At 37.8% G+C, this 21,186-nt stretch overlaps 1 protein-coding gene across 8 annotated transcripts in view; it reads left to right on the top strand.

Moving 5' to 3' along the window:
- Window positions 1–21,186, top strand: part of cdkal1 (CDK5 regulatory subunit associated protein 1-like 1) — a 250,989-nt gene that overhangs the window by 102,495 nt on the left and 127,308 nt on the right. For all 8 annotated transcript variants that reach the window (XR_007483875.2, XR_007483876.2, XR_007483877.2 and 5 more), the window contains 3 exons: window positions 1,030–1,092; window positions 17,147–17,230; window positions 19,199–19,363. Coding sequence is in view for 4 of the 8 variants with exons in the window: in XM_049730254.2 (XP_049586211.1) it covers window positions 1,030–1,092; window positions 17,147–17,230; window positions 19,199–19,363 (312 nt within the window). In the remaining 4 variants the exon portion in view is untranslated. The remainder of the gene's footprint in view (window positions 1–1,029; window positions 1,093–17,146; window positions 17,231–19,198; window positions 19,364–21,186) is intronic.

The following is a 21,186-nucleotide window of genomic DNA, read 5'->3' on the forward strand; positions in this document are numbered from 1 at the left end:
AAAACACAGAAATAAAGGGTACAACGAGGCATGAGGAGGCGATAGAATGGTTGTCATTTGACCATTCTGGAAAATGATTCTTTCCATACTTCAGTTGTTTCAAATACTAGTCATAAAAAAATACCTCCTTATTACAAAACAAGATTATTTCATCATTTGCTAAAGCTTCAATGATGACTGCATGTGTCCGCAGACCAAACCTGTAGGCTTTCTGCTTCTGATGTATAGAACTGTCCCGAGGACTCCAGACCAAGTCTTAACTTATTAGCACTCAGTGGAATAAAGCTTAAGAAAGAATAGCAATGGTTCCAATTTTCCTGTAGCAATAGCAGCAAGTACATACGGCCTTTCCCCCTCAGCCAGACATGGCCTAATCAGTGGGTTAATTACACTTCTTTGTAACAATGTCAGCGTCATGTAACTGATTGCATTAACAACCGCTGTATATCAAACAGTCACGTCGCATGCGTGTGCATCTTATTACACATCGCAAAGGTTAAAGTTGGACTTTGAGCACAAATTACATAAAAAATTACTTTCCGATACGGCTGGTAGGCAAAAGTCTCCCTCGCTCTCTTCCTCTGTCTTCATTTTATATTTTATTGAGCTAATGAATGACTGTAGGCGTTGCTGTTACTCGTAATAAGTTTTCTCCATCTGCTCAAGTGACCCTTTAAGTTAATAAGTGAAGATGTATCGCATGTCTTACATCTTTACACCATATGCCTGTTTTTTTTTTACCTTAAATTAGACATCATTAGCGTACTGGAGTGGAACAGTTTTAAGGTTTGAAATTCAGTGTTAAAATCCACATGCTTGTTGTCAAAGCTGTAAGAACAAGCCCAATGGTTTTCATATATTTCGTGAAGTCTGATCTTCAAACCGGGTTCTTTCAGTCTGAGTTAATGGATCATAATAAAGATAAGTAGTGATAAACTAAATTTGGATTTTTCATTTGCGTTCAAGTTGCATATTGTCTGTGTATCTTTCTTACCTTAAATTTCCTAACTGTTTTTTTTTCAATCACAGAAGAAACAACGGACAAAAGAACTGTCTCAACTATTCCACTCCTACAACCCTTACGACCACAAGGTAAGCATTTGTCAGTCTTTTCATTCCCCTCCATCCCATACTGACGAGTCCTTGTCCATCTCCATCACTATGTACTTGTTTCATCATCTTGTGTCTTCCTTAATCGGCCTCAGAAGAAGCCTCTCACTTGACAACAGAAGTTGTCAGTCATCATTCATGTATTGTCTTAAGGGTTGTGATGATTTTGTTTTCTACTCATGGGGATCATCTCTTGATAGCAATCTTGTGGATAAGAGCATGTTAAGTGTTGACTCCTGATTACGATAGGACCCCATTTTCTTTTGAGCTGGATGCTTGAGATTTAACTAACTGGTGTGGTGATCGATACACCACTAATAATTACAACACTAATAATTTAAAAACATGGCGTTGCCAGTGTGGAGTGAAAATATTTGACTGGCAAATACATTAAAACATACATTTGTTCAGCTTTTTTAATAGAATGTTAAAAGGAAATCATGCACTGCAGACTACACATAAGCCATATTTACATACTTAATTTATATTTATAAAAATATAGGTCAAATGCTAAAACATAGCAGTGGCAAAATAGCGTTTTCTTTTAACTTGCACATGTGCAAGTTAAGACCCTGTTAGTTTTTAGTGTTTAGTCTCCATGTATGTTGAAACATATATACAAATTGGTTTTAAAGCGATTTTCAATTACATTTAAACTCAAGCAAGAAAATATTTTCAAATGTGTTTGAACATACTTGCAAACACATTGATTTAAAGTCACAATAATACAAACATGAACTGATATGTTTCCCGCTTTCAGTAAAATTGTTTCTGCTTTCCCAACCTGTCTGGTAAAGCCTTGAATGTTCCTGTAAGTCTGATTCCATTTCAACATACAAAATAAATCCCCGCGTGTTACAAGTCCAGATAACGGTGAATAATGCTTTGCTCAAAAGATCTAATGTCAAGCATGAGCCATCCCAGATCCACCAAGGTCTTCCTGTTCTTCTCTCTGTCCATTCACTGAGGAAATGTGGAGGCAAATCAGCTTTTATTAAGCCCGTACAGCTGTTAGTCTGATAATATCGCTCCCTTTACATTAGATTGTAGGGGTGCCTGACCTTTTAGCTAATAGTTTAGTGAAGGTATTATGAGTTTACATCGGTGTGCTGTTTGTGTACACATCTCATAGCGAGAATGCATGTATATCAAGGGTAGGGATAAATCCGCGTCTTTATGCCAATTACTGCTAATATGCATTTGGCAATGTAGGAAAAGGTCATTAATAAAGGCGGAGTTGCGCAGGGGCTGTTGTGTTTGTGGGCCTTTATTGTTTCAAAGCTGCAGGCTACCAACCTAAATGAAACAATGTTGTTGTTTTTTTAATGAACTAATTGTTGTTTTATTACCAAGATTGTGTCTTAACCTCCCACGGCTAACAAAAAATCACCGGAGAAGTAAATGTCAACCTTCAATACAGACTAATATTGACACCCAATGGGATTAATGAAATATTAGCTTGCCTCGTTATTGGGCTCTCTATCTTCCTGCCATGTAGTTGATCTCAGTTAAAATGTTTTACTTGTATATATGACATTAGATTATAGATTTTTACATATATATACATACAGTGTTGAACACTGCTCCCCCGGTGTGTGTTTTAAGAGACCCGTTGTGAGTGGATGGGCCTTTGTGTGTGTTTGCAATGATTAATGTGAAGTATCCTGTAGCCAGATGGCGCTGAACCAGGCCCATCCATCAGCAATGAAAAGACCAGTGGGCAGAAACCTGGCAGAGCACTTTGTCTAGGGCCAGTGCCCTGCACCACACACACACACGCACACGCATACACACTCAGTAGGATTTACAATGAAGCCTCATTTTGTTTGTATTGTTTTTAAATATCAGAATATTGCATTGGTTTTATAAATGGCAAGTTTCAGTTATTATTTGTTGATCCAACATGTGTGATTATATATAGCTACATTTAAGATTGGTGTTCTTGCTTGCAATTTATTACTACTCTACAGAGAATATGCTTTGCTAAGCACAAAGATACTGTAAGGGTGTAAGATTGTGTGAAAACACAATACGCAAGCTTGCACCTCTGCATTTTCTCTTGAAGTTTTTGCCCCTGAAGGCTCGGCTCGGCCCTGCCAGGTCAAAGTTGTGAGACTCGTGTCGGTTGTGCGTGCGTGCATTCAGCTGGTTCTCAGAGTGCTTACAGTGCCCCTTGCCCCTGTCACCGTGCGCTGTCATAATCTCCCGAGAACACACAAATACAGATGCCCACATCCATTTTCCATGCGGTGTGCATAGGCCTGAATGACAAGAGTGACAGTTTGCCTTGCAGCTAGAGAGAAGGAACAAGCTGTCAACATGGACCGTTGCACCTGCTCAGCCCCACCGGGGACGCCCAAAATTGAGAATATAAAAAATGCATGTTGAAGAAGGGACATAAGGGTAGCTGGTTAAAATTGAGGCTGATAATGAAAAGCCAATAAGCAAGTGTTCATGGAAAATAAAACTTAATTGCACACAATAAATTATCCCCTCCCCACTTTCACTTTTTGTGAATTCCCACATTGCCTTATAACGTTGACGTAATTATCATTTGTCACAAAGAAAAAAAATACACTAGGAGAAGTTAATTAGTCTAACAAGTTTCTCTCTCCCTATTTCCCCAGCAGATCACTTTTAATATTTTCAACAATTAGTGTTCTGTTTTTTGTCCCCTTTGGGGATCCTAATTGTGTTTATTTGCTGAGGGATTTTTTCCAAGCTGCTGCTTTATTTTGTTAGGAAAAGCTAACCTCTATCTTTGTCAAACTTGACATTTGCTCGTCACACTTTTTCCTCATTTTCCTTGTTAATTAATGTACTATTTGAGTAGACAAAAGCGGCAATAGAACAAGACAAAACATACATTCACTGGGTTCAGTGGTTTGTTTGCTTGACATGTTGTATTTGCTTGTCATTAAAAAGTCTGCAACAATCACACTATCTTCAGAATATTGGTGTCAGATGCTTGTTAGCAACACGAATAACAGGCATCTATGTTTACCAATTCAAATTTAGATTAATAACTGAGGAGGTGCCACCAACTGTCCTCAGTCCGCTTGAATCCTTCTTTAAATCAGGTGTGCCACTTGCCGCTTGTCCTATGCAGTATAATTTGAGTTGACCGCTCCATATCAAAGCATATGACGGAAAAGATGAGTTGTAAAAGTGGGGCAATTCTATCATGGCTTTACATAGCAAATTCACCTTTAATAAGTTATTTGACAGGATAATGTTGCCCCTCCTTTTTGATCAAAGGCTACACAAATGAAGCCAGACTGGCTGGTGTGCACTTGTGCAAAAACTTACAATGATATTCCGCCCACATTGCTATGCTGTTTGCCAAAGACATGCCTGTCTTTTATTTTACTGTTCCACTGTAGACTTCTATAGACATGTATATTTGTGCTCAATCTGTCAAGGTTACTCAACAGGGACTTATGAAACACACATGCACATGTACGGCCCCACAAACGTTCAAAACGCACATAAGAGTCATGACTTCATTTGGAAGCCATTTTCTGTGATTGTATTCTCTCTAGCTCCTGTATGAATTGTCCCTGTAGCTCTCGATAAGTAGGCGAGATGTGAGATATAAGGAATGAGAGGGAGTTTAAATAGAATAAGAAGAGAATTATCTTAACATCAGTAGGAATAAATGCAGTCAAAAGCCAGTCAGTTGCTGAACTGAATTCTTGAGTGATTGTGTGGCTTTTATTCACATTCTCCCGTTTTGTCAATTCCAATTTGTGAAGCCTCAGATTGTGCTGTACTGTTAGTTTCAAAGAGTCCAACATGGCCCCAGGAGTCTTAATTGCTCCCTGTCTACAAGTGGATGCGTCTTGGCCAAATAGGCGTAAAGGTTTATTATGAATGCAGCCTCATTTGCCTAATTGTTTCTCTGTCCCTGATTGCAGCAAATCCTTAGACATTTGAAGCCGGCTTCAACAAAATCATTCCAATCTATACGGGCATTCAGACGCATCTCACGCTATTAACAAAAAACAGGTTTAACTTTTGTTACGTCTTTTCTTCAGAGGAATTCCTTGCTGGTTCTGGTTCCGCCTCTATTTATTTGCGCACAAGATCACAAGGGACAGATGAATGATCTAGTAGTAGTTAGTAGTAGTCACTGATGTTATGCATGTTGTATGGGCTGGGTTTTAATTCACCCTTTTCCCAATTAAATGCCTGTTTATCACTTTATCACAGACTTGCACACGCAATGTTAAGACAGCCAAATAACTCAGCCAATATCTGCAGGATTAATTCAGTTTGCCTTGGGAGACGCACACTACATTGGTTTTCTTTGTTAGGCACTTCAGCTTTTCACTAAACAAGCCGTGGAGAGCTTATCGCTCACTGTGCATGTACATGTTGTTTACATGCTAACACCATTTTAAATCTTGCATTACTTATTGATTTTGCCCAGAAGCATTTTATCTGAAGTTGAGTTTACAGGTCGTAAACTATCCAAAGTAACTTCAGAAGCAGTTGTTCCCCATAAATGCTTAATTGATATAAGTAAACAACAGCTCATAAAGAAGATAAGCCACATTTAAAATGTAAAAGAGCTTTGACATTTTGGGTTTAGTTCATCATTAAGGTTTTAAAACTACTCAAGCTTTTAACATTTTTACATTCGCAATATAAATACTATAATAAATAGCTTACCTCAGTTTGCGGCCGTGAGATCCATCTCAAGCAACAAGTAGCCCTTAACCCCTGCTATAACACCATTTTAGCCATTACAACATATTTGTGGTAAGTACAAGTACTAGTGGTTTGATTAAAAGAGGTCAGGGAAAACAGACGGACTCCGACAATTATTCTTGAATACCACATATTAATTTGGGATTAATACATTAAAAAAGAAACCAACAAAAAAAAAACCTCAAAAAGCATTGCTGATCTAAGTATATGAGCACATGCAGTGGAGGTAAAATATAAGGACCCATCCCCAAACACACACACATAAGCACATGCAAATGTGAACATTGAAAATATAAAATACTCATTCTCCCAGTAGTTTTCTTGAAAGTCTTGTTTCAATAGCTTACTGTTGTAGCGTGCATGTGGTTTATCATACAAACCATATAAACCTAAATAAGGTCTGCTTGTTGCTGGTCATATATAAAAGTTAATTATTTGTATAAGACAAAATAAGTCACTTCACAAAAATGCCAGGATAAATTTCCCGGTGCTTTGCAAACTTTGTTCTGCAGTTACTCTGATGTCTGAGAGTTTCTTCAATTGAATAGCATGCTTTTAAAAATGACAGAGATAGGTGTATGTCTTATCTGTTCATCTGTGTGGGAAAGCACCATCAGTTTGACAACATTTCAACATCTGCTTTTTGTCTGTTGAGTCAGCAGACACTAACTCCTCACACCTGCACTTATGTTTGTGCTGTATGTACAATAAAAAAGAGCAAGCACTTGGATAACATAACACATTTAGGACTGGTGCATTCTGCAGTCATTCATTAGATGTTTAGGCTTGTTATGGCTATGCCATGTAATTTTTTTTTTTTTTTTCTGCTTTCTTCATTATGAAAGCATACAAAATAGCTTACCTGTGCCGGCGGACGGACAGACGAATGGAATTACAGTCAATTGATCTGCAAGTGTAATTTTAGGAGACGCATAATAAGTGTCCACTATTATTGTGAAACTCAAACTAATCACTAATCTCTTTAGTCGAATGATTAATGGTTTTAACTTTATGCAATGTGCCCATCATCCAGGGTTTTCCCCTAAATTGTTTTATTTTATGTGATGACTCTTTCTGAAAATAAGCAAAATCTTATATATTGGACATTTGTCACCTGTATTTAAATATACGTGTACATATATTTTTGTTTTACTTTGGCAATCCAATAATCTACATGCAAATTATAAGTGTGTAAACATACATTAATTGAAGAATTAAACCAAAAATGACTCTGAATATTAATTGGGTTAAAAGACCTTTTTAATAGCTTTGACACCTATTCACATCTTTGCCCCTTTTACATTTATTGGCCTTTTTCTTGGTCATCTCTCCATGTGTTGTGTTTAGATTAGCGTGTTCCCTTCTGCCAAAACTGTTAATTGGCTGGTAGGAGCTAATAAATAGCTTTAATTAACAGGCCTAGTAAGATAAGGTAAGGATATTACGTATGAGATAGAAAAACAAAGTGAATTGTGTAGTTGTTTCTAGATTCCCCCCTCCTTGTTAATCAGGAAATTCAAATTAAATATATAATGAAGTTTTTAGAGCTCATGTCATGGCTTGACATTACAGTCTGATCAATCAGTGATCTCGACAGTATTTATATTCAAAATGTATTTATGTATTTATTCATTTATTTATTTATGTCTGTAAAAAATATCACACACACATTCATTGGGTTATTTTATTATTTTATTGGGTTAATTTTATTCTATTAGTGAAGTTAACTGATGACGAGTATTTCACTTTCATTTATGCAGGGTAGTATAATAGATTATATGTAATAATGATTTCATTCATCATCACAATGTGGAATAATTAAAAGCATTGTGAAGTGTTGTTAGAAATTGATAATCTGCTTTTTTATTTTTTTGCACCTGTCATTTTCCTTACACTACTTCTTTGGAATTCAATAGGCAGTTCTTCCTCAAAGTCTGGTAGAAAAGGCAGCCACACCATCACTAATTTCGATTTTTAAGTTTTTGTTACAGCCACTCTTACATGTTTTTCTCCCTTTTGCTCTATTTCTTTGTCTGTCTTTTTCTTTCCTGTTCACCGTAGCTCATCTCTGAGTGTTGATATATAAGAGCCCAGACTTGTTGAAGCAGCTTGTTTGAAGTCCTGCCAGTGGGTGGAAAAGTGGACTCGGTGCTCTTTTAAACAGTAAAGCAACATCAGGGATTTTCTCCTTTCTTTGACAAAAGCAGCTTAGTTTTTCATCCTAGGTTGTATTTCATGCCATCAGAAAGGTAAATAAGGGTGAATCGGTGCAGATGTGCCGCACACTCACCTTTTGTCACATTCAGTCTTTCAGAGAGGTGTGCTTATAATGCCACAATTACCAAGAGTGTTGTAATTTTCTTTATGCATATACTGCTTATACTGACAGGTATAAGAATAAATATTCATAGTCATTAGTAGTCATCCACTCCCATATTTTTTGTCATAATTTGCAGCACGAACAACATGTGGTTTTACCACTAGAAATATACATTTTAGGGGTAAAGCGCATTTGAGGAAATTAAAAAAATACATAATTATAATATAGTATACTGCTTTCTGCAGTTTGTCATGGATTTATTGTATTGTATTCACACCACAGTCTCTATCGTCACACTTTTATCATTCTCCCTCAAGTTACCCTTTATATATATTTAGCATAGTTATTTCAAATACATTTGCATAATTTGGAAACATCAACTACTAAAAAGGAGGCAGACTAATCTGAAAGTTTCTTTGTGTTCATCATTTTCTCTTTTTTTTGTCACTTCCTCGAGCATCGATGCATCTAGGTATTGCTGTCTCTATGCCTCTCATCTACTGTATTGCTGTCATACTGTTAGCGCAAGTGTATCCATTAAAAGGTAAGAGCAGCAGCCTGCAGGCTTACCAGACTATGTGATGACAGCTCCTGCTGAATGAAGCACTGGAGATCAAAGTACTTGAATTGACCACCTGTGCATGTGTCCATGGAGCTTCACTTGTATGTCCAATGTGCATGGTACATACGATTGCTTTGGAGCAAAATTGTAATCATAGCATTTATTTAGTAATGTATTATACAATAATATTGTCATCTGACATCAAGCAGGGTCTTCAAGACTGAATCTAAATGTAATGGTGCTTTTTTTATTTCGAGTTCCCATAGCACTTGGCCTGATTAGAGAAATTTTCATGGAGGTACAGGACTCAAATGTGGGCCTTGCATGTGTGTTTTTTGTTTTGCATATCCGTACTCTGAGGCACACCACAAGGCCACATTGTAATTTAGTTGTTTGGAGAGTGTTTTTTGATGAAGACAAAACACACCCTGACAGTAAGTCCTCAAGCGAATGTTAAAATAAAACACACTCGCTAAAATTAATTTGCCAGGAGTAAACAGGGCGGTGTATCGGATGTGTGTAGCAGCATCATCATTTTTTTGCCTTGTGGGGAAAGGTGAGTCATTGATTTGGATGAATAAACTGCCAGTTGTTTTTGCATGCCTTCCATTTGATCTGATCTGCCAAATTTTACTTTTACTATACATTGGATTGTTCATTTTGTATTACATGAACATACTGCAGGGAGTTTGTACATCGTAGTATATATCTGTTCCTATGCTAATGCTGAGGATACTTGTACAATCTATTTAGATGATGAACGTTTATAAATCCTAAAATGAAATAAAGTAAAAGCAGGAACCTAAAGATAACAATTTCTTACCTTTCTGTGGCGTGCACATTGGAAATGGTGCAAAGTAATTATCTTCATGCTGTTTACAACAACAAAATTACATAGGTAGGGATCATAAACTGAGGGCCCTCGTATCATTGCCAGCACGACCAACTTATCGTAAGATCTGTGTTGTGGTGGTGCATCTTACTCTTTGATGAAACTATGGAGGGCTTCTGGAGGACAAGGGGTAGTTGATTAATCTAATGTTGTATGAATTCACTTCCACTTGCACTGACCTGTTTATGGCTAAAGGCCCATTGACATTAATGTGTGAAGGCTCATGCTCATTAGGAAGCGAATGTATAGAGCTGGCGAAACCGCCATCAGCTGTTGTCAGCCACATAGGCCACATTCACCACAGGCTAATCTGCCAGTTTACATGTTCTATCCTGTGGCCTTTATCATATGTGAGAAGATGGAACAATGGATTCACTGAGACAAACAAGGTCACGACATCCTCACAGTACATTGAAAGCTCACATTGACAGCTTGAACATTGTTTTTTTTTTTTTTTTAATTTGTTGGCTTACGTGCTTACTTGCACACCCAGCTGCTCTGTTTTAGGAATTATTTTTGACAGTTTATAGATGATCTCTTATCAGATGTTTTTAAAAAAAATAATCGGCTCGGACAATAATTGGTCTATCCTTACCCCACATGACCAATCAGCCTTCACTTAAATCCCCTTGATACATTCATGTATCCGTTGGATTGATTATAAACCAATCAGTCATCCTTGGAGAGCGAGGCACAAGGATGAAGTAATTGAATGCCGACGGTTGTTGTGGCAAAGCTTAGCCGCACATTAAATTAATATAAATGATAGCGGGCTGCATCAAACAGTCAGTGTTTTTACATCATTCTATGATATACTCAGTTGTAGTCAGAACCGTAAGTCAGATTTGAGCTCCCAGTCTGCTTTATTGAACTCTGAGTGCTGAAGGATTTCTTTTGTCTTGTCTGCCTGTTGGTTTGAAAAACACAGCTGCACATTAGCAGTCTCCCTTCTGTCTGATTACTACCTGCTCCGTTTGATGAATGTGCACGAGTTGTGGGTGTGTGCTCTCTGAGTCAGTTTGAACTACAAGTTGCCCCGCCACCTCCCCCAGGATAAATCAATCAACACCATTGAATTGCTAATATCACGCTCATTTAAGAGCTGTTTTCTCCTTTAAGTCACATCTTGCTGAATGCAATATGACTTTTACTGCAAATAATTTGGGCTTCTCCGTTTAGATTTTTGCTTTGTAGATTTAGACTCAACTTTATTCATCCCTTGGGAGTGCGCCCTCAGGAAATTCTGGTTTCAGTAGCTCACATAGAAAGAGTACAAAAGAGAACATTACACATGAGTAAATTTAGCTATTAGGTGATACAACTTGTTCATGTTCCTTTCAACTGTTCATGTCCCATGTCTTTGTCACATATATTAATATGGAAGCTTACTTGTCATGCTGTAGTAGGCACATTGTCCATACTTTGGCCAATAAGCATTCTTACACACCACAATTGCTTTTTTCTCCGCCTGTGGCAACTGAACAGCCACGACACATTAATATCCTCCTCACCCGGAGTAAATTTGATATAATTAACCATTTGCATTTATGTGGAAACCAGTTCATTTTAATATCATTTATACAGTATTCACACATACTGTAATTCTTATTATAACAACTTATTTTTGAGCTTCCACACCTTTTCGAATTCTATAGATTTCACACCGATTCATAGTGATGCATATAGAGTGAGATGAGCTTTAGTCCTGGTGCACACTAACAAAAATGTTTCATTCACACAAAACCAAAACGGATTTAAGAAGCGAGAAAACTAGAAGCTATGACAAAATTCCATAATTCTAGAAAAAGTCTAAAATAAAATTGATTAACAAAAATTTAAACATATTTTGCTTTGTGAAATAAGAACAAGTAGAATACAATATGTCGTTTCGTTCTACTTGGAAGCATGGCTTCTCAATTCTGGGTTTATTGATTTGGATATCAATATTTGAATCAGCCAGGCCGATTCCCACCATAAATGGGAGGCTAATAGTTCAACAACTTCAATACTGCTTAAAAGAGTGGGCAACATCCATTCCAGAGTTTCTAACACACTGACACAAATCTATCCAGAGTTTTTGAATTGATACATTGTGGAAAAGCTAGGTATAATTCTTCATATGTAAAGTTGCAACTTGATTAATGTAACAATAACAAATTTAATCCAAAGTTGTCAAGAGTTAGTGAACTGAAAACACAACTAAGGTTACAGGGAAATAAATTGTTGTTTTACTATGCCAATAATTAATTGGGTGTTATTTCCTGTAGGCAATGTAACATTTATGTTGTATTCTTCTGACACACTAATAATCTGTAGACGATCTTTTTCTTGCTGACCCGGCCGAAATGTCTCTCTGCATACATTACTCTGGTCACCTCGGGCTTAGCATCTCTCTACAGGGAGCTATATTATGTGAGCTCCATGCTTCCCATATACTCTGACCTATAGAGCCCATGTGCTGAGCTATCAGGGCTTTCCAACCTAATATTTTCTCCACACTGCACAATGTCTGAACTAATAAAATCCCTCTGGCTCTGCATTTGGTTCTTAAACTTTTCCATTTCCCAAACCTGAATTGTTAGACAATACTCAGAATTTGAAGTGTACACACACTATAGGGTTATACAACATTTAAGGCATATATCTCCCCCTGGAAATTTTGATTAGGCGAGAGAAAGACAAGAGTTCTGTCGTTTGGCTGTTTTTTTTTCTTTCGTTTTTATTCTGCATTATATTATTGACTTCCAATGAGAAATCGGATTTGTTGATCACCCAATAAAATAAGGTTAAGAAGAAATACTGATATTTGTAGCATCAATAAAACAGATGAAAAATATTTTCTCAGCACCTATTTAATGTCTTATATTTTAAATCTAGATTTCAGTTATTAATAAAAGCCAGAAGGGAAAACAGCAATAGGGGACACACCAAAGATGATATGCAGGCTTTAAAGCCAATCAAACATAAGAAGCAAGAGATCCTTGCCTTATCCAAAGAGCCACCAGGATGGCCTTGTAACCTAGAGTTTTTCCCCCTCCCTTATCGAAACACATATATTTCTCTCCTACTAGGGGGCTAGCCTCCAATTGTAATCAGACATGTTTGCTAGATTGCTTTTCCTCCGCTTGTATGATTTGCTGTCTTCAGGTGGGGCCTCCAGTAATCATAATCATACTCCAAGCACCAAGGCATTATTTTCCACCTCAATTATAGATTAATGTGGATGTATAGTTGTGTGCATTACATGTTCACTTACTTATTCCGCTGTTCGTTCTCCCTCAGACACAAATTCAGTCCAAGGCCTCCAGGCCCACACAGACATAATGGACAATCAGCCTGACAATCACAGCCTACCTCTGATTGATGCGGGAGTTGCAAACATATAGGCACTCTAATGCCAGAGGCTGGTTCCCCACAAGCTTTGCACATAATCACATACACGCGTATTCACACACTCCCATCATTCAATGAATAAATTTTTATTTTTGTGACTGCATATTTTTTTTAAGCCTGTCTTGCACAGGTGAGTAACTCATGATTGGACCTTACAGAACCAAATAACATGGCTGCTCATTATTGGCTCGGCAGTCCTCACCTCAGTTTCGGACAGTATGATTTCCCACTTAAAATTGTGCTGTAAGAAATTGTAAAAAAATACATTATTATTTGGTTTCAGTGGGGTGCACTTGTCCTGTTTTACAGTATATTGAGTGGACATATTCAGTCAGTACAACACTAAGGTAACATAAAAGTGATATATTTTGAGGTTACTTGAAATAAAAAAGCTTCTTCTGCATCCATGCATGGAAATGATACATCAATCTCATCTGTCAGTCACACAATGGGGAGGTAGAATATATTTTTCTGTTGATGAGCTGAATAACTGCTGCAATCAAGAGTGAATGCGCATTTGTGTTTATGCTGTAATTGTTTGAACATGCAGTATTTGCTTCTATCAGGACCATCAAGTGTTCATGTTAAGGACATAGGAACACCCTACCTGACACCCTATTCTTCACTTAAATTTATGACATGTCTCTCATCTCAGATTTGTTTTGTTGACAGTGATTAATTGTGGACTTACACATATTCATATATCACATATTGCATCTTCTGTTATTGACTCACCCACACTGTTCTCTCTCTTCTGCAATTTTCTTTCAGCAGTCTTACTAAAACAGAACTTGTATTTTGCCTCTTCTCAATGACTGTTAAACTCTCCCTACAAGGAGCCATACAGGGCTGACTTTGAGGGAAGATGGAGATTTGTGCGCAGCGCTGTCGGTTTTTATGTACATAATAAATTTGCATTGGTTTGACAAGAAGAAGGCCAATGAAATTCCACACTCTTCACTGGGATTGTATTTGTGTGTGTTATCAGTAGACTGAAAGTGTGCATTGGAGAGATAAGGACTAGATAATGAATTGAAGCGATGGGTGAAGAAATAAAAACGTGTGGGTCAGTCAGACACAATTATGCATTGGTGGAGGTGCAAGATCTTACAGTCCTTTTTCAAGTCAAACACAAAATGATTAAAAATTAAAGATAAGAGGGCAGTGTAATTTTGTAAGAAACCTATAAATGAGCAATTCATACTTTCTTTGTTCAAAAGTGTTGCATTGTTTGCATACATTAATGTTACTTGCCCTCTTTTCTCCCACATAAATTTAGTTGCAGCAGTCCAGCTGCCATTCACTGTGGTTTGCCATATTCTGTTTGCATCGCTTAAGAAGCCAACAAGGTGGCAAGGGATTTTGCATGCTGTTTGAGTGACTTGCTCCTTTATTTATGACACAGATAAAAACATTGATTACAAATTCAAAGCCACGGTGCTGTCATTACCCATGTTAAGATCTGGATTAATTAGCAATTAAACTCATGATCCCATAAATCTGTTGCGGATCTGCCGTGTACCAAGGGATGTTGTCTTCTGGATGTTGATGTAAATTAAAACTCACTGTGCGAAGACATGCAATTTGGTGGCCTGCTATTCAAACAACTGTGTAAACACAAATCTAAATACGCTCGGTCTGCAGCAGGAAGTGTACAAGTGAAGGCTTACTTAAATTATTTTGCATGCAAACACACAGAGTTCACTGTGTATTTGACATGGAAAAATCACCAACTTTTGATTTGCTGCAAACATATTTTCAATGCAGTGATCAGTCCATGTGTGACACTCCCTTTCGCACGTACACTAAGCCGAGATCATTGCAGCTTGCTGCTTACTTAGGTGAGGATCATTAAGGTAGGCAGATGCACATAACACATATCACCTACGTCTAAGTCAACCACTCAATCTTTAAATTGGAATATAACATTTCTTGGTGCAAATTAAGTCTCCAACTGGTCAGCCACTGCTCATCTGGGCTATTTAAAAACATTTATAAATAATTTGCCTTAGACTTATAATACTGTGTTTACAAAATCAATATATGTATACCAAACTAAACAAGCCTCCTTGCCAAATAAAATAAGAAAACAAAGTTCTTAGCCTCATGAGCTCAGGATTTAATCCACAAATCCCACAAAAAAGACATCTGCCTCCAATCCAAAGTAGCAAAAATCCAAATGTTTGCCTTGCGTTAATCACGTTCAAAGGGTTTATACCCTCTGAATTTTGCTTTGTTTGCTAAAGTCTGTGATTTATTTAAGCCTTTGGAGCTTGTCAACGTGCTAGTGCAGGTGGTGGCTATGTTAGAACACTCGCATTCCAACGTTACTGGCTTGCCATAGATAGGATTTGATCTGAAAAACTCAAAGGGGGAAAGTAGGAAGGGAGGGCAGATGTCTGCGGAAATGCAAGTGTTCAGAGCCTTACTTCTAAGGCATTCAAAGACAGATTGCTTGGAAAGTGATCAGTCAGATCCGTTTTCAAGTATAGGGTGCATTACAAACGGTATCAAAATGCAGTTTGCGGTCATTTGGCCTGCAGGACATCTTATACCTTCCTGTTTTCTTGCTGCTCAGTTCAATGGGTGCAGTGCCTTCAAAAATTGCCAAGTTTGGGGGTTGAGTCTCTGAGTGACAAGACCATTTGCATTCCTCTACCAGGCCAGGCTTTGGCAACATTTCAGCATGAAGATCCAGCCTTAAAAGCACACACAAAATGGGTGATTAAGATATTTTGGGGAAAATATGTTGGAAAATGAAGAAGACTGTCAAAGTCTGTCCAGAGAGTGCCGTATTAATGGTTGCAATCATTCAATTTTGCTATATCCTGCATCAAAGTTATTTGATTAACTGGATCCTCTCCCAGAATTTCTCTTGACATATGTTTGGGTTAGCATTTTAATGTTTTTCTTAATTCAGAGACCTTTTGATTTTCAAACTTTTAAAAAGAAAGGGAAAACAAAAATTATAGTACCTTCAATTACTTGCTCTGCAAATGCTTTAGACAATTGAGGACGTTTTGGAAAGAGTAAGCCAATCAGATGATAGTGATGTCATGGCCCTGCTCAGACGGCCTCATAGAAGTGCACAACTCTAAAAAAAAGTACCAAGGATAAGCGGCCACACAAGGAGAAACCAGACTGATTTGGGGCACAACCGGAACACTGGAAAAGGGGCGTAACACCAACCACATTTCATTAGTGCTTTCAGTTTACTTCATGATTAACCGTCATTCATGAACTGCCTGAAATATGTTGCTCTTCATCTGCACACCACAGTGTGGCTCTGAACACAAATCGTACAAGTAATACACATCTGTTTCTGACATATGATCCTTATGTGAGCCTTTGGCCGTCTGGGCTGGCTTAGTGCTTGTTAAAGAGGCAAAATAAGACAAATTGAAGCAGTTTTGCGATCATGCAAAACAGATCTGGATTATCCATCCAGTTGATTTATCACAAAAAATATATATACAATATTTCTTTTTTGGTGCCATCTCAAGAGTTTGATTGTAATTGTTGCTTTAATACTTTGTTTGTATTTCAGTTGTTATGACATTCGTTTATATTTTGCAAGGCCCTCGTGTGGTTTTGTACACTTCTCACACCATTATTATATTTACTCTCTAAAACGCACTGAATAGCTCAGTCGAAATAATTGTGAAGCGAAGTGGCCTTGCCTTGCCATGATTTCCTGTTATACTGAGGTCTTTTCAGTATTTAATTTGCAGTCTTGCTTTTGTTTCCATTCTCCTTTCATCATTTTTCTAACCTTTTCTAAGGGTCGGGGATGAATACTGCAGACTATTCTTAAGCAAGCCACCAAAACTGAAGTAGCTCGGGAGCCTTGAGGTTGTAATTAAATGTTCAGGTGCAATGAAAATTGAGGAGCAAAACTTTGTGTTGAGATCATGATGAACACAAACACACACAATGAAATAGTCATTTTATGTGGGTGAAAGTGAAGTTTGAAAGTTTGTGTCAAATAAACAGAGCAAAACATATTTTAGCCTGTGTCAGTCTGTCAAACCAACGGCAAGAATGTTAAAGACCGAGAAGTGATTTCATGAAATAAAAAGACTTAATGTACTTGTAATTCTGTCGGATTTAATCTTGACAATGTAGAAAAAAAATGTGTTTGTTTGTTTGTGTTTAGGTTGGCGAGAGACAACATGTGTTGGTGACAGAAGAGTCATTTGATTCCCAATATTATGTGGCTCACAACAAGTTCTATGAGCAGGTAAGATATATTTAACAATTAAAAAAAACATTCAGATTTACAAATGCTCTTCTTGATCAAGTTAAGTGAGTGTTTTTGTAGAAGATCTTAATTGTTGATGGCAGCTTCACTTCAGTACAAGTGAGTGTGCTGTAACTAATTAGTATCTCATATTGCATATATTTCAGATTTCATTCATGTTACTAATTGAGTTCTTGCTAGACTTCATATTTTAACACGAGTTCTCACAGGAAGCTTAAGCTCATCTACCGAATAAAGTAGGTTAGCTTGAATATTATAGACTCACAAATGTGCACCCCACACCCTACGGTGGTCATAAGAGCATTTGGCAGCAATACATTTTTACCCCCCCTTCAAATGTACGAACATCAGCCCTAAAGACATGAACATTCCTTCCAACACCCACAGCTGTTCATCGAACGTGGCTTCAAAGAACCTCTCTGAACCTGTGAAAAATTAACTTTAAAACATCTTCAAATAAATCAATTTCCTCCGCGCTTTAACTATCATCAGAAACATGTTTGAAGTTGTGCTTTTTATTAGCAGGGAGGGCAGCGGATGGCAATATTTTTTTTTCCCTCACCTTCCTCGCTCCCTCCTTATCGTTTTCTCCTACCCGCTCCCCTCTGCACTTTCTTCTGTATGCTGTGAACTCAGGTTGTAAGTTTCACTCGCTCCCTGCATGTGTTGTGCAAATGGACACTTCATACAGGTGCTCATGCGGGCATGCTTGCCATGTGTATGCATTGATTGTATTGGAACACGGATTTATCATAGTTGAGATAGCCTTGTAAAAATCAATAATTTGATTAGGACAAATTTCAAAAGCAGAATTGAATTCATCCATCCCAGGTGTGAAAATCAAATAACCCTAAAATGCAGTGGTAACTTGATTTAAGAGTGCCCCACTGTGCAAGCTTTTGAGTTACTTGGTCTTCAAGGTGAGGTTTAGATACACAAGTGCACAAGTGAACCTCAGAACAGTGAGGTGGATGTGCTATTAAATTGTTTGCAGTATTATTTACCATGCATTTTATAAATTGAACTAAGAAAGAGCTTCGCTGGATTACTCGGTCTGTCCATTGCCTCATGAATGAAATTGTAATACGGCTGAGTTCTGAAGACTGTCTACATGTGGGGAGCAAATAAGAAGAGGTTAAGGTGAGTTAAGCAGAGCGGTGGGGGCAATGAAATTGATGTGGAAAGGTGGGGGATTAATCTTCGAAGGGAAGGACAGAAACGGAGTGTGAACAAATCACCCGGTCTCACTGTAACACCAATCAGATGGCTATCTAACCTGTCAATTATAACAGGCAGTCACCTCACCTGCATGTGCAAGGTTAGGCGGGGTTACGATGGAGGTTTCAATGACATAGGACAAGCTCTTTCATCATTTGATCTCGCTTTAATGGACCTCAAATGACCCTCACCTACATGCACAATGTCGCCTACCTCCTCCACATCCACTGATTCGCCCCTCTCAGATTGCTGCCTGCTCGCTCTTGCCCACACACACACACGCTCACCCTCTGCGCTGAGGAGCAGGTGTAATGATTAGGCAGGTGTGGCGCTTGGCAGGTCGACGCCATGGCCTCCTTTCCCCCGCCGATCATATTCCAGCCGCTGGATAAAAGCTGACAGATTAGCACTGAGCCAGGCATAATTGTGCCACCACAGCAGTGGCTCTTCAACTCCACCATTTCACTTATTTTGCACTTGTTGGGATTAGCACACAGTTATTCTGTGTTTGTGCAATGTGGAAAGAGAAAGTACGAGATTATTGTAGTTTAGGAAATGCTAAAATACCACAGGAATTATAGAATTGAAGTTGCATTTGACAAAAAATGTAGCAAGATAAAGTACATAGTTATGGTTGTAAAGCTATTCCACATGGCTACTGTATTTTCAGAGAACTGTCCATAATGAACACCATCAATCAATCAATCGATTGTAATTTCCGTTTTGCAGGTACTGGTTCCCAAGAGGTTAGAGTTCAAGGGGAAAATGATTGAAGTAGACATCTATGAGGCAGGAAAACACTTCCTGAAAGGACAACCAGTGAAGGACACTAAACCTTTCACTCCCTCCATCGCTGCCCCACTTCAAAAGGGAGAAGTGTCTGGCCTGATGCAGGTAAATACTTTGTAAATCAAATCTAAAATGTTCATAGTTTTACACCTAATAATCCTCTGATTATTTGTTAAACTCTAAAACTAAAAACTTTGATTTTTTTGCCTCAATTAAATTGTGTATAATGACTAAATTACTCCCAACATTTTCTGGATAAATATGAAATAATAATCTCAAGTAGTTATAACATGCATAGCATAGTGAGTTAGAAACAAAAACAAGTTGTGTCCACATATTTGTGTCCCCCACTCCAAAAAAGTCAATATGTCAGTGATAAGTCATCTAAAATAAGCTGTGACTGGATAAAATGGTGCGCACGCACACATAAACACATGCACACACAGACAGACCTACACACATGTATGGGCTTGCACAAACACGCACAAACACCATGTTAATGTATCTGTTTCAGTGCGTGTTATTTTTCACTGTGACTAGCTGTAGCTTATAGCTCAGGACACAGAGCCACAGAGCAGAATATGATACACTTTCTAATTTCACACTTCATCAACCTTTACTGCCAGACAGACAGAGAAAGCAGGCAGAGAAAGAACAGAGGCAAAAGGGTCGCAGCGATCAAGGGAAGACAAGTCGAGACAGAAAGTGAGAAGGAAATGGATGGCAGAATGAAATAAGGAATAGTGAGAAGGGATTCACATTAAGCCGACCGACATGTCACTCTGCAATGAAAAGTTCAGTGGTAAAGACCTTTTATAGTTGCCTCATAAAGTCCACACCCCATCCAACACATGCACACACACATTACACTCCTCATTAATTTTACCCACACATGCCCCATTTGGACAAAAACCCTTTGATTTTATTTAGCGTATGCATTTTTGCCATATTTTTGTCATTAGGTCAGTTTGATTTGTATTCTTAGATTTAAAAAAAAAAATCTATTTTAACACAAATACATTGAAAACACCCTGTAGTATAGGTTATAACCTTAACAAGTCATTCATTGAAATTAATAATCCATGGATGTTTCTACCAATATATGACTTAGCTTTTGATTTTTTTTTTTTTTTGTCCATACATCTAAGAGTTCTTCAGCAGCTTTTTCCACACCTACTTGAGTGTTTCTAAAATAGAGTGATTCATCATTTGTCGCAAAAAAATCCGCAAAGTACAAACCCTGTGAAGTAGCGCATTCGCGAAAGGTGAAGCGCGAAGTGGCGAGGGATTACTGTACTGCTCTTTCTGCCTCTGGAATGAATACATTTAGAAAAAGAATGTTCTACCTCCTCACAGCATTTCATTAAACTGTCTACATGCCTTGGTAACATTTTGACATTTCTGTCCCTTAGTAGAATGAGATATTAAATGTTTAAAACTGCATAGGCTAAACTTTTCTCCGTATGCTTGAAAGCAGCATTCTAATTTACTGAGCCCAGGAGACATCATGGATAAATATACCAGCACTCTTAAATCAACCATTTATGTTATGTCATCTGCACATCTGCTATTGTACAAAAGAGGCATAGTTTTGGAAAGTCCAGAGGTGATCGGCCAGAGGTGATCGGCCAGAGTTTTCCAAAGGGTCAGTTTTTAATCATCAATGGTTAAACAGGAAACCTAACATAAAATGTTGGACAGGAATGTGTTATTATTTTGTCTTTTCTATGATTTCAAACTTATATACAAAGTTATATACAGCATAGACATACAGCATGTAACTAAAACACTGAGTAAACTTAGTTTTTCATTGTGGTTTATGCTTTCCAATGTGTTAAAAAAAACTGTTGAAATAGATTTGTTTAGAGCGTGTTTATTATTATAAAGCTTAAACGCACACAGACGATTTATTTTTATTTTTTATTTGG

Source organism: Syngnathus scovelli, chromosome 9, assembly GCF_024217435.2.
Source record: "Syngnathus scovelli strain Florida chromosome 9, RoL_Ssco_1.2, whole genome shotgun sequence".
NCBI classification, from domain to species: Eukaryota; Metazoa; Chordata; class Actinopteri; order Syngnathiformes; family Syngnathidae; genus Syngnathus; species Syngnathus scovelli.